The 14,143-nt window shown below is 45.9% G+C and overlaps 1 protein-coding gene across 4 annotated transcripts; it reads right to left on the reverse strand.

Annotated features, from left to right (window-relative positions):
- Nucleotides 1-28: 28 nt before the first annotated feature.
- Nucleotides 29-13,221, reverse strand: ap4b1 (adaptor related protein complex 4 subunit beta 1). 4 transcript variants are annotated; one of them, XM_029249317.1, is made up of 11 exons: nucleotides 13,142-13,221; nucleotides 12,886-13,022; nucleotides 11,202-11,426; nucleotides 9,771-9,901; nucleotides 9,125-9,272; nucleotides 7,344-7,840; nucleotides 6,103-6,186; nucleotides 4,497-4,600; nucleotides 4,134-4,341; nucleotides 3,418-3,690; nucleotides 29-2,271 (listed from the first exon to the last, which is right to left on the reverse strand). In XM_029249317.1, exons 2-11 carry the CDS (start codon nucleotides 12,996-12,998, stop codon nucleotides 1,838-1,840), a joined length of 2,217 nt encoding a protein of 738 aa, XP_029105150.1. In that variant the 5' UTR covers nucleotides 12,999-13,022; nucleotides 13,142-13,221; the 3' UTR covers nucleotides 29-1,837. The 4 variants fall into 4 exon arrangements, with proteins under 4 accessions (XP_029105150.1, XP_029105149.1, XP_029105148.1 ...); XM_029249316.1 differs by having other exon boundaries at nucleotides 12,886-13,027; XM_029249315.1 differs by having other exon boundaries at nucleotides 12,886-13,035.
- Nucleotides 13,222-14,143: the final 922 nt, after the last annotated feature.

Below are 14,143 nucleotides of genomic sequence, written 5' to 3' on the forward strand. Positions count from 1 at the left end.
ACACACCATCGGTTTCTTTAAACCGGAAGAGAAGAACATTTATTTACATACGTGCTTCATTAGAACACATCACGTACGAAGGTCATATGATCAATACTTCACCAACATGAGAGCACACTGAATAGAACTTCCAACATGCCATCATTCTCCAGCAGTATAATAGAAGCCCATCAGTGTACACTATGTACAGTTAATCTTCATGTGTGTCACTAGAACATTGCACTCGTTTCGGAGCACCTCAGAGCGCTCTTCCCCTCCCCTCAGCATCTTTTTTTTTTTTCTTTACTTCACACACAAGGAAGGAAATGCCATAGCATTGCCTAAATCACTTCTTGTCACCACAGCGCTGTAAAAGCACACTGCGCTACACACACCTTTCTCAAACCTGTAACTGTTCTACTTCTGGGTTCTGGAGGCACAGTCTAGAGCTCCGGGTGGATTATAGTACTGCACTTGCCTGCACTCAACAGGCCTGTTACTTCCGTGGCTCGAGTTTTCCATCTCAGGGGAGGAAACAAGTTTGTTTTTGTGTGTGTGTACAGCTGTCGCCTCTGTTAGAGCAGAGGCACAGTGTTTGTACACCTTCGCAGAGTGAAAGAGGCAGTGAATAAAATACCTGTTATGTAAGTGAAACTGCTGCTGTACAACCCAACTACAAAGAAGTCAGGACAGTGAGGAAAATGCTAACACAAACAAAAGCTCTCTCTCTCATACTGTCCCCACTTCTTAGGAACTGGGGTTGTACCGAGTAACAGCACTTTAGCAAGGGGAACATTTTATTACCAGCCATTATTGTTTTGCTGTTCCTCTCAACTCCTTTGGGTTCTGTCCCCATTTAGCAGGTTGTGAAATGGGGCCTGCAATGCAGTCTTAAACACTTTAATAATAATAATTTAGGGCACTTTGCAGCGCACAACACAAATAAGCAAAGGAAAGCAAAGGCTGGTACTGACAGCAGAATTCCTGTGCACACTCGCTGCACTCTGTTGACAGCTGACATGAGCTTTGCTCACCTGCATTACTGGTTCTACAGTGTTGTTGCTCAGCTACATTCTTCTACCTACAGATCATCATTATTCTTAAGTCATAGGACAGACACATACAATGCTTTGAAGCAGGGAAGAAATGTACTACAGAAACATGTTCCCTTAGAGATTTAAATGTGTAATGTAGCACATACAAAACTTGGGTTTAAAATACACACACACAGCTACAAGGAGACACACTGCAATCACGTTGGCTGGTAGTGCTGAGAGTCCGGAGTGAGTGTGTAATTACATTTCCGTTCACGGCTGTTCATACCTGCTGCTGGGTACGGACTGCTCCGTATGCCCTTTCAAAAAGGAGAAGCTGGACAGTGCCAGCAACAGCATGTTTAACGAATCATGAATGTCAAGCGCACATTATGCGTGAGAGCATATGTCAGCCTTCAAAAATCCCCATGAATCCTCCTAAAACTGTGCAGCACCTGCATGTCCTACTTGGAGGGCTATAAGCAGTCCACACACACACACACACACACACACACACACACACACACACACAGAGTTTACAGTGCTCTGCAATTAACTGGAACGACAACAGTTGCAGTCCTTCGAAAGATGACCATTCAGTGAGGCCACAGCACTGCTTCTAATGCAGTGAGGACACCGAGTGGAGCCCTTCTGCCCCAGCCAGTGGCAGTTCTTCACACCCCCAACAGAGAGCACTGACAGAAAGATGGACACCAACACCCGCTGCCCAGAGCAGCGATCCCAGAAGCTGTATGTGTTTCTTGGCTCGGACAGTGACTGCCAATCCGTTGTGCTTCTCTCATCACGGTCAGTGTGACAGGCCATCATGAGGTGTCTCTGCTCAGTGCCTGCAGTGCTGACTTCAGCACTGCCACAAATCCCTGTAGGACATGCTTGTCCCTCGGCACCTGCTTCATGGTAAGCTGGAGGTGGTCGGCGCCCTGGGTCGAGTCGCGTAGCACTTCGGCCAGAATGAGCGTCCCGTCGCCGTGCGAGTACAGGTACGCCTTCCAGGGCAGGCTTTGAGGTCTACTGAAGGCTAGCACCTGGATCTGTACAAGCTGCAGGGCAGCCTGCAGGGCCTCCGGGAGACAGTGTGGCCAGGGGCAGGTGACAGGCCCCACGTGGGAGACATCCAGCTCCAGCCAGTGTCGCTCGAAGGACTCGGGGGATAACGCAGGTTCCAGGCTCAGGCTCAGGCTCGAATGAGGCCCATCCTTCGGGGTAGTGTGCAGGGTGTTACCGTCTCTTTCTAGCCCTGTGGGAATAGGAGAGTGGCTGGAGAAGCAGTCGGGGTGTGTCCTATGCCGGCCCCCTGTGAGCATGGACAAGCGCTGGGCCACAGGGTGAGTGCTGGTTCTGCCCATCAGTGCTATGGCACACACATGCCAACTCGCACAGACACACGCTGTCACGGAAATGTATCAAGGAAGAGAGGTGAAGAGGGACTGCCAGTTTCCTTGGGAGACAACTAGAGGCAGGCACTGCTACATAAAACCTGCCATAAAAGTTCACATAGTGTGTACTGCCATAAAGAGTGCGACAGAGGGGGGGGCAGGCAGACGGCCAGCCAGCATGTGTACACCTCTTGTATGTAAAACATTTTTTGCCTGAAATCGCTCAAGCTGAAAAGCAATTACAAATTAAAAGTGAATATTACAGGTGGTCCCCAATGTACGATGGGGTTACGTTCCCCGAAACCCATCATAACTCTAAAATATCGTAAGTCGAAAACGCATTTAATACACCTACTACAGACCTCTTTGTGACAGAATGGGAGATGCGGATCGCTGTCGCTGCCCAGCATCACGAGAGAGCATCGCTCCGCATATCGCTTGCCTGGGGGGAAAAAAAAATCAAAATTCGAGGAAGCACAGTTTCTACTGAATGTCTATTACCAGCTCACCATCGTAAAGTTGAAAAAAAGAAAAAAAAAAAAATCGCAAGTCAAACCATCATAAATCGGGGACCACCTGTATCTACTATGTGGTTGACACCTACACGCACATGCACTACGGACAGTCGGAAGTCACCTGTCTACCTAAAACACATCTCTGGAGCAAACCCATGCAGGGACACGAAAAGAACACGCAAACTCCACACATGATGAGGGGGGTTTTTGGACCCACAGGCTGACCCACAGCACCACCAAGAAGAGAGGCTCTAAGAATACACACCTGGTCAATCCACAAAGAGGGAAAATAACTGCACTCTCGACTACAAACACTTTGCTTGTTCAATAGTGGCGCACAGCACAAAGTGAGCATGTGTTGCGTGTTCCACAAACATACAAGGCCACCAGTGCTGCAAAGTGCCGTAAACTGGAGACATGCAGAGTCGTGCATGAAGTGGACTGGTGTGAGTACCGGTGGGTATGCTTAACAAGCTCGGCTGCAGAACCCACCTCCCAGGGGGTACCCTTCCACCCTGCAGGCCACACTGTGGAAGCCCCCCTTGGACAGGGCTGCATTCCAACATCCTCGGGCCAACAACAGCTCCAAGGTGTTGAAGTGCGGCGCCCAGCTGTCGACAGGCTCCTCGGAGTGTCCAGCGATCACACCCAAGGAGGCATCTGTTGTGGGTCCCCCAAGGATGCGGCGTATATCCTCCACGCCGCAGAGCAGCAGGCTGTAGTAGAGCAGGGCGCGGTCACGCACACACATGTCACCCTCTTCTTCTGCCAGTGCAAATTCAAAGAGAGACACACATGCAGGTGAATGCACCCAGGAAGCAGGTGCCATTTTTGTTTAAACAAATCGCACCGTGTCCCACTTCCACGGTGCCACTTAGAAATCTCCACAACGTCTCTCCCATGTGCAGCCTTTATGCTGCTTATATCCTCATGTTTTACTGCTAATGTTTTAGTGAATGGTAGGGACGCATGACCAGACCACTACTGATTTGAACCACAGGAAGCGCCCTGCTGGGGTGACTTTCCGCAAACATGAGCTCCATCTATTAGTTAAACTGTGAGAGACTTTACATTAAAACGTAAGACAACGGCGCCAGCATTTCAAGTGGACTCTGAAGATTCTTGTAAGGAGAAAACGTTACTACTGTCGCCATTACAAGGAGAGCAGATGTTTGCTCTTCCTGTCATAATGGAGAGCTGACCCCTACCTATGCAGTAGTGCAGCAGGCGGCCCATCATGTCCTGGGTCTCTGCTGGGCGGGACAGGAAAAGGCGCACTGTGGCTGTCAGGAGTTCCAGCTTCACCAGGGAGGAGAGCTCTGCCTTGAGGCTGTCAATGTAGTCCTCCAGAACATAGGGGGCGCTGCTGATCTTATCACCATGCGCACCCAGCAGCCATATCAGAGCTTGCTTTCCCTGAGCAGAAAAAGAGAAGGGGTGGGGCCACAATGCAATGACCGCAGGAGCGCACATGTAGGGAAAAACACAATGGAAAGGACAAGCGCAGCCAATGGCAGGAAGTCACGCACCAGACTGCAGAAAGAAGGCTTCAAAACAATACACTGACCCACCTCACTGTCCTGGATACTGTCCTCCAAGCTAGCAACAGCCCGGCAAACGGCTGTCGTACACTGAGGGCACAGCCACACCAAGTCGCGGAAGGTCTGAAGCACAGCTGCGGAGAGACAGTTTCATCAGAGACCACCACACAACTTTCAGATCTGACACCACTTTCATCCACCCTTGGGGATCCTATGCCCCCCAGAGCCCATCGGAGCAGGATGCAGCTTTCAGGTCAGGTGACAAAAAAGCCTACAGTGAAACACAGGGGAAAATTGAGAGAGGCATCAGGGATGCAAAGCGCAAGTGCAAACAGTGCATTGAGGATCAATTCAACAAAAACAACCCTGCAGCATGTGGAATGGCATCAAGGCACTGACTGACTATGAGACCATCTATCTGCTGCCCAGTGATAATAGATATTTTATTGTATATACATACTTTATTGTATGCAACATAATGAAATTTTGTGTGGCAAACCTCAGATCAACAGTAGCAGAAAGTACTGATTTTAAGTGTTCAGTTGGCCCTCCAAATTTGCGAGTTTGATAATTTGCAAATTGGTCTAAGTCAAATGATTGCCAGGTTTCTACTTTGTTGTTTTTAAAAAAAAAAAACATTTTCACGCAATGATGTGTACAGTATGTACACGTGTCCCCCTTCTCTCTCTCAAATCTAATGTTTATTTCATCATTCTCATGTGTAAATGTGTAATGTGTAAAGATGAATTATATACGTAGGTTACTCTTTATTGCCAGATGTTGCGCGATCATGTTTTTAACTTCTCTAGCACTCATTTCATGTATCGGTGATTACAGTACTGAGCACTGTATGGTACATACTGCACAATGTAGATACACATCTGGTGTAATGCATTTAGGTTTGAGTGTGTTCATGTAGTGTGTCGGGGGTAGTTGAGGTTACGCAACCTACATACATCTTACTTGTTCGCTTATTGCGCCAGGCTTGTATTAGAGTATACCTGTACAGTACATACATACTAGACAATTACCTGTATATTGTATACAGTACAGATGCTCTAGTTGAATGAATTCAGGTTTGTGTGTTGGGTGGGGTAGTAAAGATAGCTTAGGTATGTCTTCGGAGTAATGGGAGTTGAGGTTTGGGGGTCAAAAAATTTGTAAATTTTCAGATTCACAAGGGGGCTGCGCCCCAGTTCCTACCGAGGGCCGACTACACAAATAAATAATAGGAATTAGGGTGAAACTTTGAAGTCCTCAGTCTTTAGCAGTCTTGGGGTGGGCGGTGGATGTGGGGGAGTAATGAAGGTGGTAGTTGGCTTTTGTGACCAGTTTTCTCTGGTTGGGCAGGGAGGGTGTGATGGAGACCACAGCTCTGAGAAAGAAGCTGTTCCTCAGTCTGTTGGTGCGGGATTTTATTGTCCTGAACTCTTTGCCAGATCATAACTAGACCCAAGGCTGCTAAAGACTGAGGAATTCAAAGTTTTAAGATAAATAAGTAAACAAATAAGAATTAGATTGTGTTCTTTCTGTTGCTGTTGTTCTGAGGGCTGCCACACAAAATTTCCCTGCAGGGAGCCTCTGTCTTCCTCTTTCTCTTCCTCTTTCCGGCTGCATCTCGCTGTGACGCCCTTACCGGAAGTGATGTGCTCCTGCCTCAGGCCCAACAGACTGACGAGTATCCCCAGGCAACGCTCGCTGTACATCTGCCCTATTCGACCTGACAGCAGACAGACAAAAGAAGCATTATTATTATTTTTTTAATCACCATTTTATCTGAAGCAACTTCAATTTTACTAATTCTTCCAAATAACCATTTCACTGGAGCAATTCAGGTAAACCTCTGTGGAACCAATAGCTTGCAGGTTAAAAACCCATTTCTGCAGCCAGCCATTACACCACTAGGGTCAAAATAATATTAGCTCAGTTTAATTTAATGTCAAATGGACTTTGCTCTCTTGAATGCTAACAATGCAGCCTGTAAATGCTGAAAGAGCAGGTAAACAGGGCTATCACAGCAGAGCCAAACTGTACCATGTGGTAAAAAATGAGGGCAATCTGCATATTGGTTGACTGAGTGGCGCTGAACGCAATTAATCACCAGTCACCTGGAAAACAGGTGTGCCACCCACCACTGTCAATCAGGAGGACAAGGGTGACTGGTGTCACAGAGTGCATTCATCCCCCATTCTCCTACCTAATTTGTCCCTGCAAACAGCCCTTAGAGCAAAAATCCCAACAGCAGGCATAACTGTTGCATCACTTTAAAAGGGGAAAAAGTGTAAAGTCAATCCAGCGCTACTCTAAGTTCACCTAAAATTTGCTCAAAATGCCTAATACCAGAAGGAAAAAAAGTTGTGCAGCACAGAGACTATCACAGCAGAGAACCAATAACCATAATACTGTATCAATGAAGTAAAATAGCACTTATTTTGCAATTACATGCAAAAAGCCTGCTTTCTAAAATCAATCCTTTTACCTCAGTGGCTGCAGGAATGACTTAAAACACGAAGCATGCAGATTTACCACAGCTGGTGCTCTATCCATTATCAATAACTGCTTCTCCAGCACAGGGCCCCAGTGGTCCAGAGCCTATCCGCAGGATGCCAATCAGTCACATTGCGATCATTCGGTAACACAGTAAAAGTCTCTAGCAAACAAAGAGGCACACACACGCACACACTCACATACACATCTCTGGCTAAGACCATGAGCTGAGGGGGTAGGGGAAACCAAAAGCCAAAGTTCAAAATCCCCAGTGAGCGAGTAAAGAGTCAGGAACTGAAGCGTGAACAAGATGACAAAGGTCAAACGAGAGAGAAATGAGGTGGTGAGGGGGTGCAGCGCAGCCCAGCTGCCAGAGAAGACTGCTCTCACCGATGGCGAAGATGGCCGCTTGGGCCAGCTCAGGGAGCACATCAGTGCAGTAGGCACGCAGCTCCTCGAGCACCAATGCCACATTTTCGTCGTTAACTAGCTCCACCAGGATGTCCATCTTGCACAGCCGGATGTAGCCGGGCTCCGAGTAGCTGCAGAAGAAGCGCTTGTAGTGGGCAGCGTACTGGGTCGCAACGCTCCGTAGGAGGCGCCGCACGTGACAGAGGGCGGCAAAGCGCAGCTCCCGGGACGCAGAAGCACACATCGCCAGCAGGGGGCCCTGAGCACGACTGAGGGCATCAGCTTGCACTGCTGGGTGGGCGGCGGCCAGCCGCAGGAAGAGGCGAAGCGTGGCAGTCGCCACGGCACCGTGGCTGCTCTGCAGATGGCCATCGAGCAGGTTGAGGATGTCAAAGAGTTCGGCCTCATCGCGTGGCTCGTAGCGCAACAGGAAAGTCAGCGTATCGCTCTGCCCCCAGCTGTCCAGCTCCTTTAGCCTGAGGAGAGGAGCAGTGTGAAGTTTCTCTTCTCAGTTCATTCTGTGAGTGCTACTTTCACATCACTATTCTCATTCACCCTCTTGGCCTAAGTTTCTCTCCGTTACAAAGTCCCTTCATAACTTGATTTGTTTCTATATCCAAAGTTCCTTCTACCACTAAGCACCACAATTCTAACATTTAAAGCTCAAGAATACAGACGTTCCTTAGTTTACACATACTTGAATCTTTGTAAGAACTACAGCTAAAACTACTGTTTTTTTTCTTTAATTTATCATGAAACTCAACTCATTCCTTGTAACTTCAGAGAACATTAAAGCTAAATCTGCTAGAAGGTAATCAGAAGTCCAAATGCGTAGTAACCTTCTAACCGGTCCAGACAGTGGCCCATTTATACCATAAGCGTGTCAATGTTTGTCAGCTTCTGGCCACTTCACCTTTATCTACGCAGTCAATAAAAGCTTAACGATACAGATGTGCTTCAGTTTACGTAGATTAACTTCCATGAAAGTCTCGCACAAAGCCATGATTCGTAAACAAAATATGCTGCAAGACTTACGTCAACTATCTTGATATTAAAAGTCACTTAAAATGACTAAAAATATAAATTCTTTCCTTTCACAAGCTACTATTTTTTGACCAATTCATTGTACAAACAAGCACAACACTCGCTACCAAGATCACAGACTTGGATCCAGACACTCTCACAGAAACAGTTCTGTAGTAATGTTCCTGTATTGAGTTCTTCAATTGTTTGTTTAAAGAAACAAAAAACCTCCTTTCCTGTTTGACTGAATTTTGCTGCTAACTAGCAACAGGAGGTGGAAACACAACACAAACACGACAAATGGAAATTTTAGAAAACAGATGAACAAAGAAACAACTAGAATCAAATAAAGATCTGGGGGAAAACAGTCCAATGCAATACAAGAAGCCAGTGTAATTACACATTTATAATGCTTGACATTTAACAAGGTAAGCTGATGTGGTGCCATTTTTCAAGAGCTCTACACCAGAACTAGCAACCTTCACATTTTCATCTTAAACAGTACATTATTTAACAGCACAACAATGCAGAAGCTATGTTCTTAAACAATGACAACTTCACTGGATATGAGATTATATGAGCCATTGGGTCCAGGCTGCAGCATTGCCTTACCAAAGATCTCTGCAGTGCTTTGGCAGGATATTATGAGGACTTTCTAGGAGCGCTAGTGCAGTGAACAGATACTAAACAAGTGCAGAAGGAAAGCAGCATCTTGTGGAGGGCCTGGTGGGCTTTACCTGTTCAGCAGGTGGTGGGCAATGGGCTTGTTGATGACCACACCCCCTTCGGCCTTCAGCATCTCCTCCAGAGCACGGAGGCAGTTGACCATCACCACAGGGTCAGGGTCCCGCAGCAGCCCGTACAACTCGTTCACCACAGCACCATCTGGGGGTGACAATCAGCAGTACAGAGTAGTCTTACAGCAGAGGTACCATAGCACAGATTCCACTGTCCTTTTCAAAAACACAAGCATCAGTACTGCACCACATTCTAAAAAAGGACCATTTAAAACAAGGGTCCCAAATGCTTACAAGTACAATGAGGTGAGAGATGAAAGGTTCCAAGTGCCACAACGAGAACGAAGCGTGCACCGAAATGGACGGGAACCTTTGGTAATGAACATTAATAATTCTGATGACTACATTAATTGCGCAGTACATCCTGGAAAGGCAGCTGCTTCAGAAAACAAACACATTACAGGTCGATACCAAACAAGGGCAGCGAAGGGTTAACGAGTGTGCCGCGCCATGCCACGAGCACACAAGCCGCGTGCTCCCAACCTCGGTGCTACTGGGTAAGCCAAAGAGAAGACTGGGACAGGAGACGGAGACTGATGAGAGAGACACATGGAGCAGAGAGAGGTATAGCAAGAGGGACACGCACCTATCTCAGCTTCCGGCTGCAGGTTCTGCATCTTGGCGCAGCCCAGCACTGCCACCCTGCGCACATAGGAGGCCTTGTCGCGCAGCCCCGCCAACACGGGCTGCTGGATGTACTCTGTGATGCCCGGCATCCTGCTTGCGACACAGAGGGAAGGGCTGTGAGCTCAGTGATAGACAGTAGGAGTGCAGCAAATGAGGGCAGTGTGTCACTGCACTGCCTCCCCTCAACAAGCGCAGATGCATGCTGCAATGCCAAAGTTTATATGCAGATGAATAAAAGCCAAAGTTACTTTCACTGAGCCGAGCTGCAGCAACAACCAGCTGTGCTGAGCGCGGGTCAAGACCCCACATACACACCGGCAGCCACTTTGATTGCCTAAAGGAGATTCTCCTTAAAGAACAGTGGTTTCTGTGGCTGTGCTCATATTTCCTTGGTGACCCTAAAACCACCCAAAACGAACTGAGCTTCTTGTGTATGAGAGCTTTATGCATATTCTTGCTCTAGCCTTCTCATTTAATAACATAAGTACAGACATGCGTCACTTAACGATGGGGATACGTTCTGAGAAATGCATCGTTAGGCCATTTCATCATTGTGCGAACATCATAGAGTGTACTTATACAAACCTACATGGTATAGCCTCGATGCAGTCAAAAGACGCGATAAACACTATTTATGATGCTGCTGCTGGCGTAAAACAGCATACTGTTTTACAATAAACTTTTTATAAGTAGAAAGAGTACACTGTAAAATAATACAGTATAGTAAATACATAAACAAGTAATATAGGTATTTATTATTATCAAGAATTACCATACATAATTGTATGTGTTATACTTTTATATGACTGGCAGCACAGTAAGTTTGTTTACAGCAGCACCACCACGAACATGTAACACATTGCGCTATGAGAACTACGACGTCGCTAGTCAGTAAGAATTTTTAAGCTCCATTATAATCTTATGGAACTACCGTCGTACATGTGGCCAGTCGTTAAGCAGCGAATGACTGTAGTTCAATTGCTCAATTACTTGTTTTGATGCCTAGTCAAAATATACAGAGACTGGAGCTCTGTTACCTTATATTGAAAGCATATTTCCATGCTGCATTCTAAGGAAAACACATTATTATTAGCTGTAGCATTTCTCCACTGTCACTGACAATGCAAGGCTGGTTTACACAGCAGGGTAATTTTTACTGCATCATTTCAGGGTAAGTGGTTTGCTCAGTAATTCTGAAGGGAGCAAGGATTTGAAACTAGGTCCTTCAATTGCAAAGCCATGGCTCCAGGCACTACCAGTGACTAAAGACAACTGCACACTTGGGGGCCTGAGAGAAATGGAAATCAGCTGACATGCAGGGCAGGGAAGGGCAGGCAAGGGCATGACAGGGCAGGAAAGGGCATGACAGGGCCAGCCCTGTGGACCTCACCGCAGGTTGCACATGTTCCTCAGAGCCAGGCCTCGCACCATGGGGTTGGAGTCGGCGCAGTCCTTGCGCAGGGTGTTGATGGCTAGCAGCGCCAAGTCTGGCTTGAGCGGCGCATAGGTGCACATGTAGAGGTAGAGCAGTTTCTTCTGCACCATGTCCACCGAGGCGCTGGCCTTCACCATCTCCATGAAGAGGGGTGATACGTCCAGGCCCTGTGTCATGAGCCTGTCACACACAAGAGGCTGACGTGTCTCCCTCCACATCCCCAAGGGTCATACACACTCGTTCTAACCATATTCAGTGCACAAACACACACTTCTCGTTTTCCACTACATACTATTCTATTTAAATAAACATATTACACCACTCATTTAAGACACTTCACAGCACATGTTCCAGAGGATATTCAAAAAGATAAAATTTGGGCTGCAAGTCTGTTTGTAGCTTGATTGTTCATAAACCCAAGGCACATTTACCATTTCAACATGATCCAAAAAAATCAAACAAAACTGACATCCCTTGATTTGTTCACATGTCACAGCCTGTAAAAGTTTCAGATAAAGTTCTAATGAATTTTAAGAAATTGTCTATACAACTTTATTCCATGTCCAATAAGCCATTGTCCTGTGCAGGGTCACTGTTCTGGAGACTATCCATGAAGCAGGGAACAGTGTGGGCAGTTCACTAACCAACTGTGCTTTGAATCACGCGTCAGCATCCAAGCCTCTTTCTGTTCATGCAATGCATTCATTGTATTTTTCTCAGAGAAAATCATCTGTTAAATTAATAAATGTACATGTAAATGTTTAATAACTTTTACTTTAAAAACACTTCATAGTCTACTTTGAAACCACTGAAAAGGAAAAAAAAAAAATGCAACCTCCTATTTGATTGACTGATTCATCACAAAAACATGTGCAGTGTTATTCAGCATCTGGCCACTCTCAACGGTCCACATTTAGTCTTAATTATTAGGTATCTATAATACATTTAAAAAAATACACTAAAACTTGAGCTCCTTGAAGATTACAACTAGGGGACAGCTGGTGGTACAATGGATAGAGCTACTGCTGTCTTTGGGTTTGAATCTGAGCTCCAGCTGTAGTACCCTTGAGAAAGGTACGTACCCTAAATTGCTCCATTAAATTACCCAGCTGAATAAATGGGTAAATAACTGTAGGTAGATTAAGCTCCAATAAATGTAACTATTATAAAATGTGTCTACAAAACATGTGGACCGAATCATCCCATAAACGTGTGAAGTTCCCTGTCTTGTTACTGACTGGCGACCGCAGCACAGACCAGCAGTCCGTACTGCACTGGCTCCTCCCAGCAGCCCTGAGTCCCAGTAACACCCTCCTCCTAGTGCCGCGCTGCCTTTTACTGCCCACTAGTGGTCGGCTGTGGAAGTGCAGGTGCGCAAATAGCCTCTAATTGACAAGTGAAAAACATGGAACTAAAAGAAAGGGAAAAAAAAAAATCACTGTAAAACACGAATTTGAGAGATTTGTGTGTGTGTGTCTCATTTGATTTGTGTTGTGAGAACTTGTGTTTTGAGAACTACGAGGAGCCAGAGCCAGACAGTAGTTGGAGCGAATCGTTTTCACTGGACAAACAAAGCAACGTGGTGGAACTTGTTCACTGCGTAATGAGTGAGGAGCGCTGGAGGCACCCGCACACTGACCGGATGACACGCAGGACCACGTTCCTGTAGCGCAGACGGTCTGCCTGGATGCTTGGGTTCGACAGCGCTCTCTTCAGCTCCTTCAGCGTCTCCTCGGAGCCCAGGTACGGCATGGTGAAGCCCGAAGGACCCGGACCCTGCACTGACGGACTTAAAAAATAACTAAATAACAGACACACAGAGGAAGCCACTTCGAATGTGGTTCACAAACTATCACTATGTGTATGTATACATAAGTACATTCACTGTCTTTTACCTCGTTATGTACACCTTTCACTCAGTGGACTCCACTTCATAAACTCCCTGCAGTTCCGGGTCGTGTCACCGTGTAAAGGTTCCCTCGGAAAACATCTTCCGGAAACACCGGAATGGCGCCAAAATGAGCGCGACAAACGACAATGTGACGCCATGTACTACGCGTTTTACACGGCGAGCTCGTGCGCGTGTCTCCACTTTACGTGTTGTCGCAAAACAATCTCGAGCTAGCGTGACAGTGTCTTCAATAAAAAAAACACGGAAGCAGATGGAAATATAGAGATTTTTTTTTTGGAACAAATCACACAGAAGAACGTTAACTCAGAACAGTCAACCTAGCCAGGGGGAATAATAATAATAATAAAAAACACTCCAATAAGCAGACATTACGTCAAGACCTTAAAAATATTACAATAATTAACAATCTTAACGGCCTTCTCATCACACTCTTCGATAGTGTTTATGTACTGCTTAACTTCCTTTAAGAAAACAGAAAATATTGGTTTTTTTATTAGCAAATTTTGACCTGTGTATTATATGATATTTAGCCAAAATGATTAATAAATTGATATATGCTTGTTTCTCTGTACGTCTATCAAAACAAAAGAACCCAAACAGTACATATTCATAGTACAAAGCAAAATCCTTACACAGTTTATTAATAATAAATTTTGAGACATCTCTCTGTAGCTTTTTGGTAACGGCAGTGCCAAAAGAGGTGAGGCACCGTTTCTGGGTGCAGGTTACAAAAAGAACAACTTATCAATCCCATCCTTGAATCTTCTAAGAAAATGCTTGACAGGGTAGAATTTGTGTATAATCTTGAAAGAGATTTCTCGAACCTTGTTTGTTAAAAAGTATTTGTGAGTCAACAGCCAAACTTTCTTCCATGGGACATTATCAGCAAAGGTGTTCCAATAAGCAGTGACATAAGGTAAGGAGGCAACTTCATTCTGAAACAAAGACTGAACCGCTCTGTTATTATTTCTGAGAGACTGGGAAA

The sequence above is a fragment of the Scleropages formosus genome, chromosome 25 (genome assembly GCF_900964775.1).
Source record: "Scleropages formosus chromosome 25, fSclFor1.1, whole genome shotgun sequence".
NCBI lineage: Eukaryota > Metazoa > Chordata > Actinopteri > Osteoglossiformes > Osteoglossidae > Scleropages > Scleropages formosus.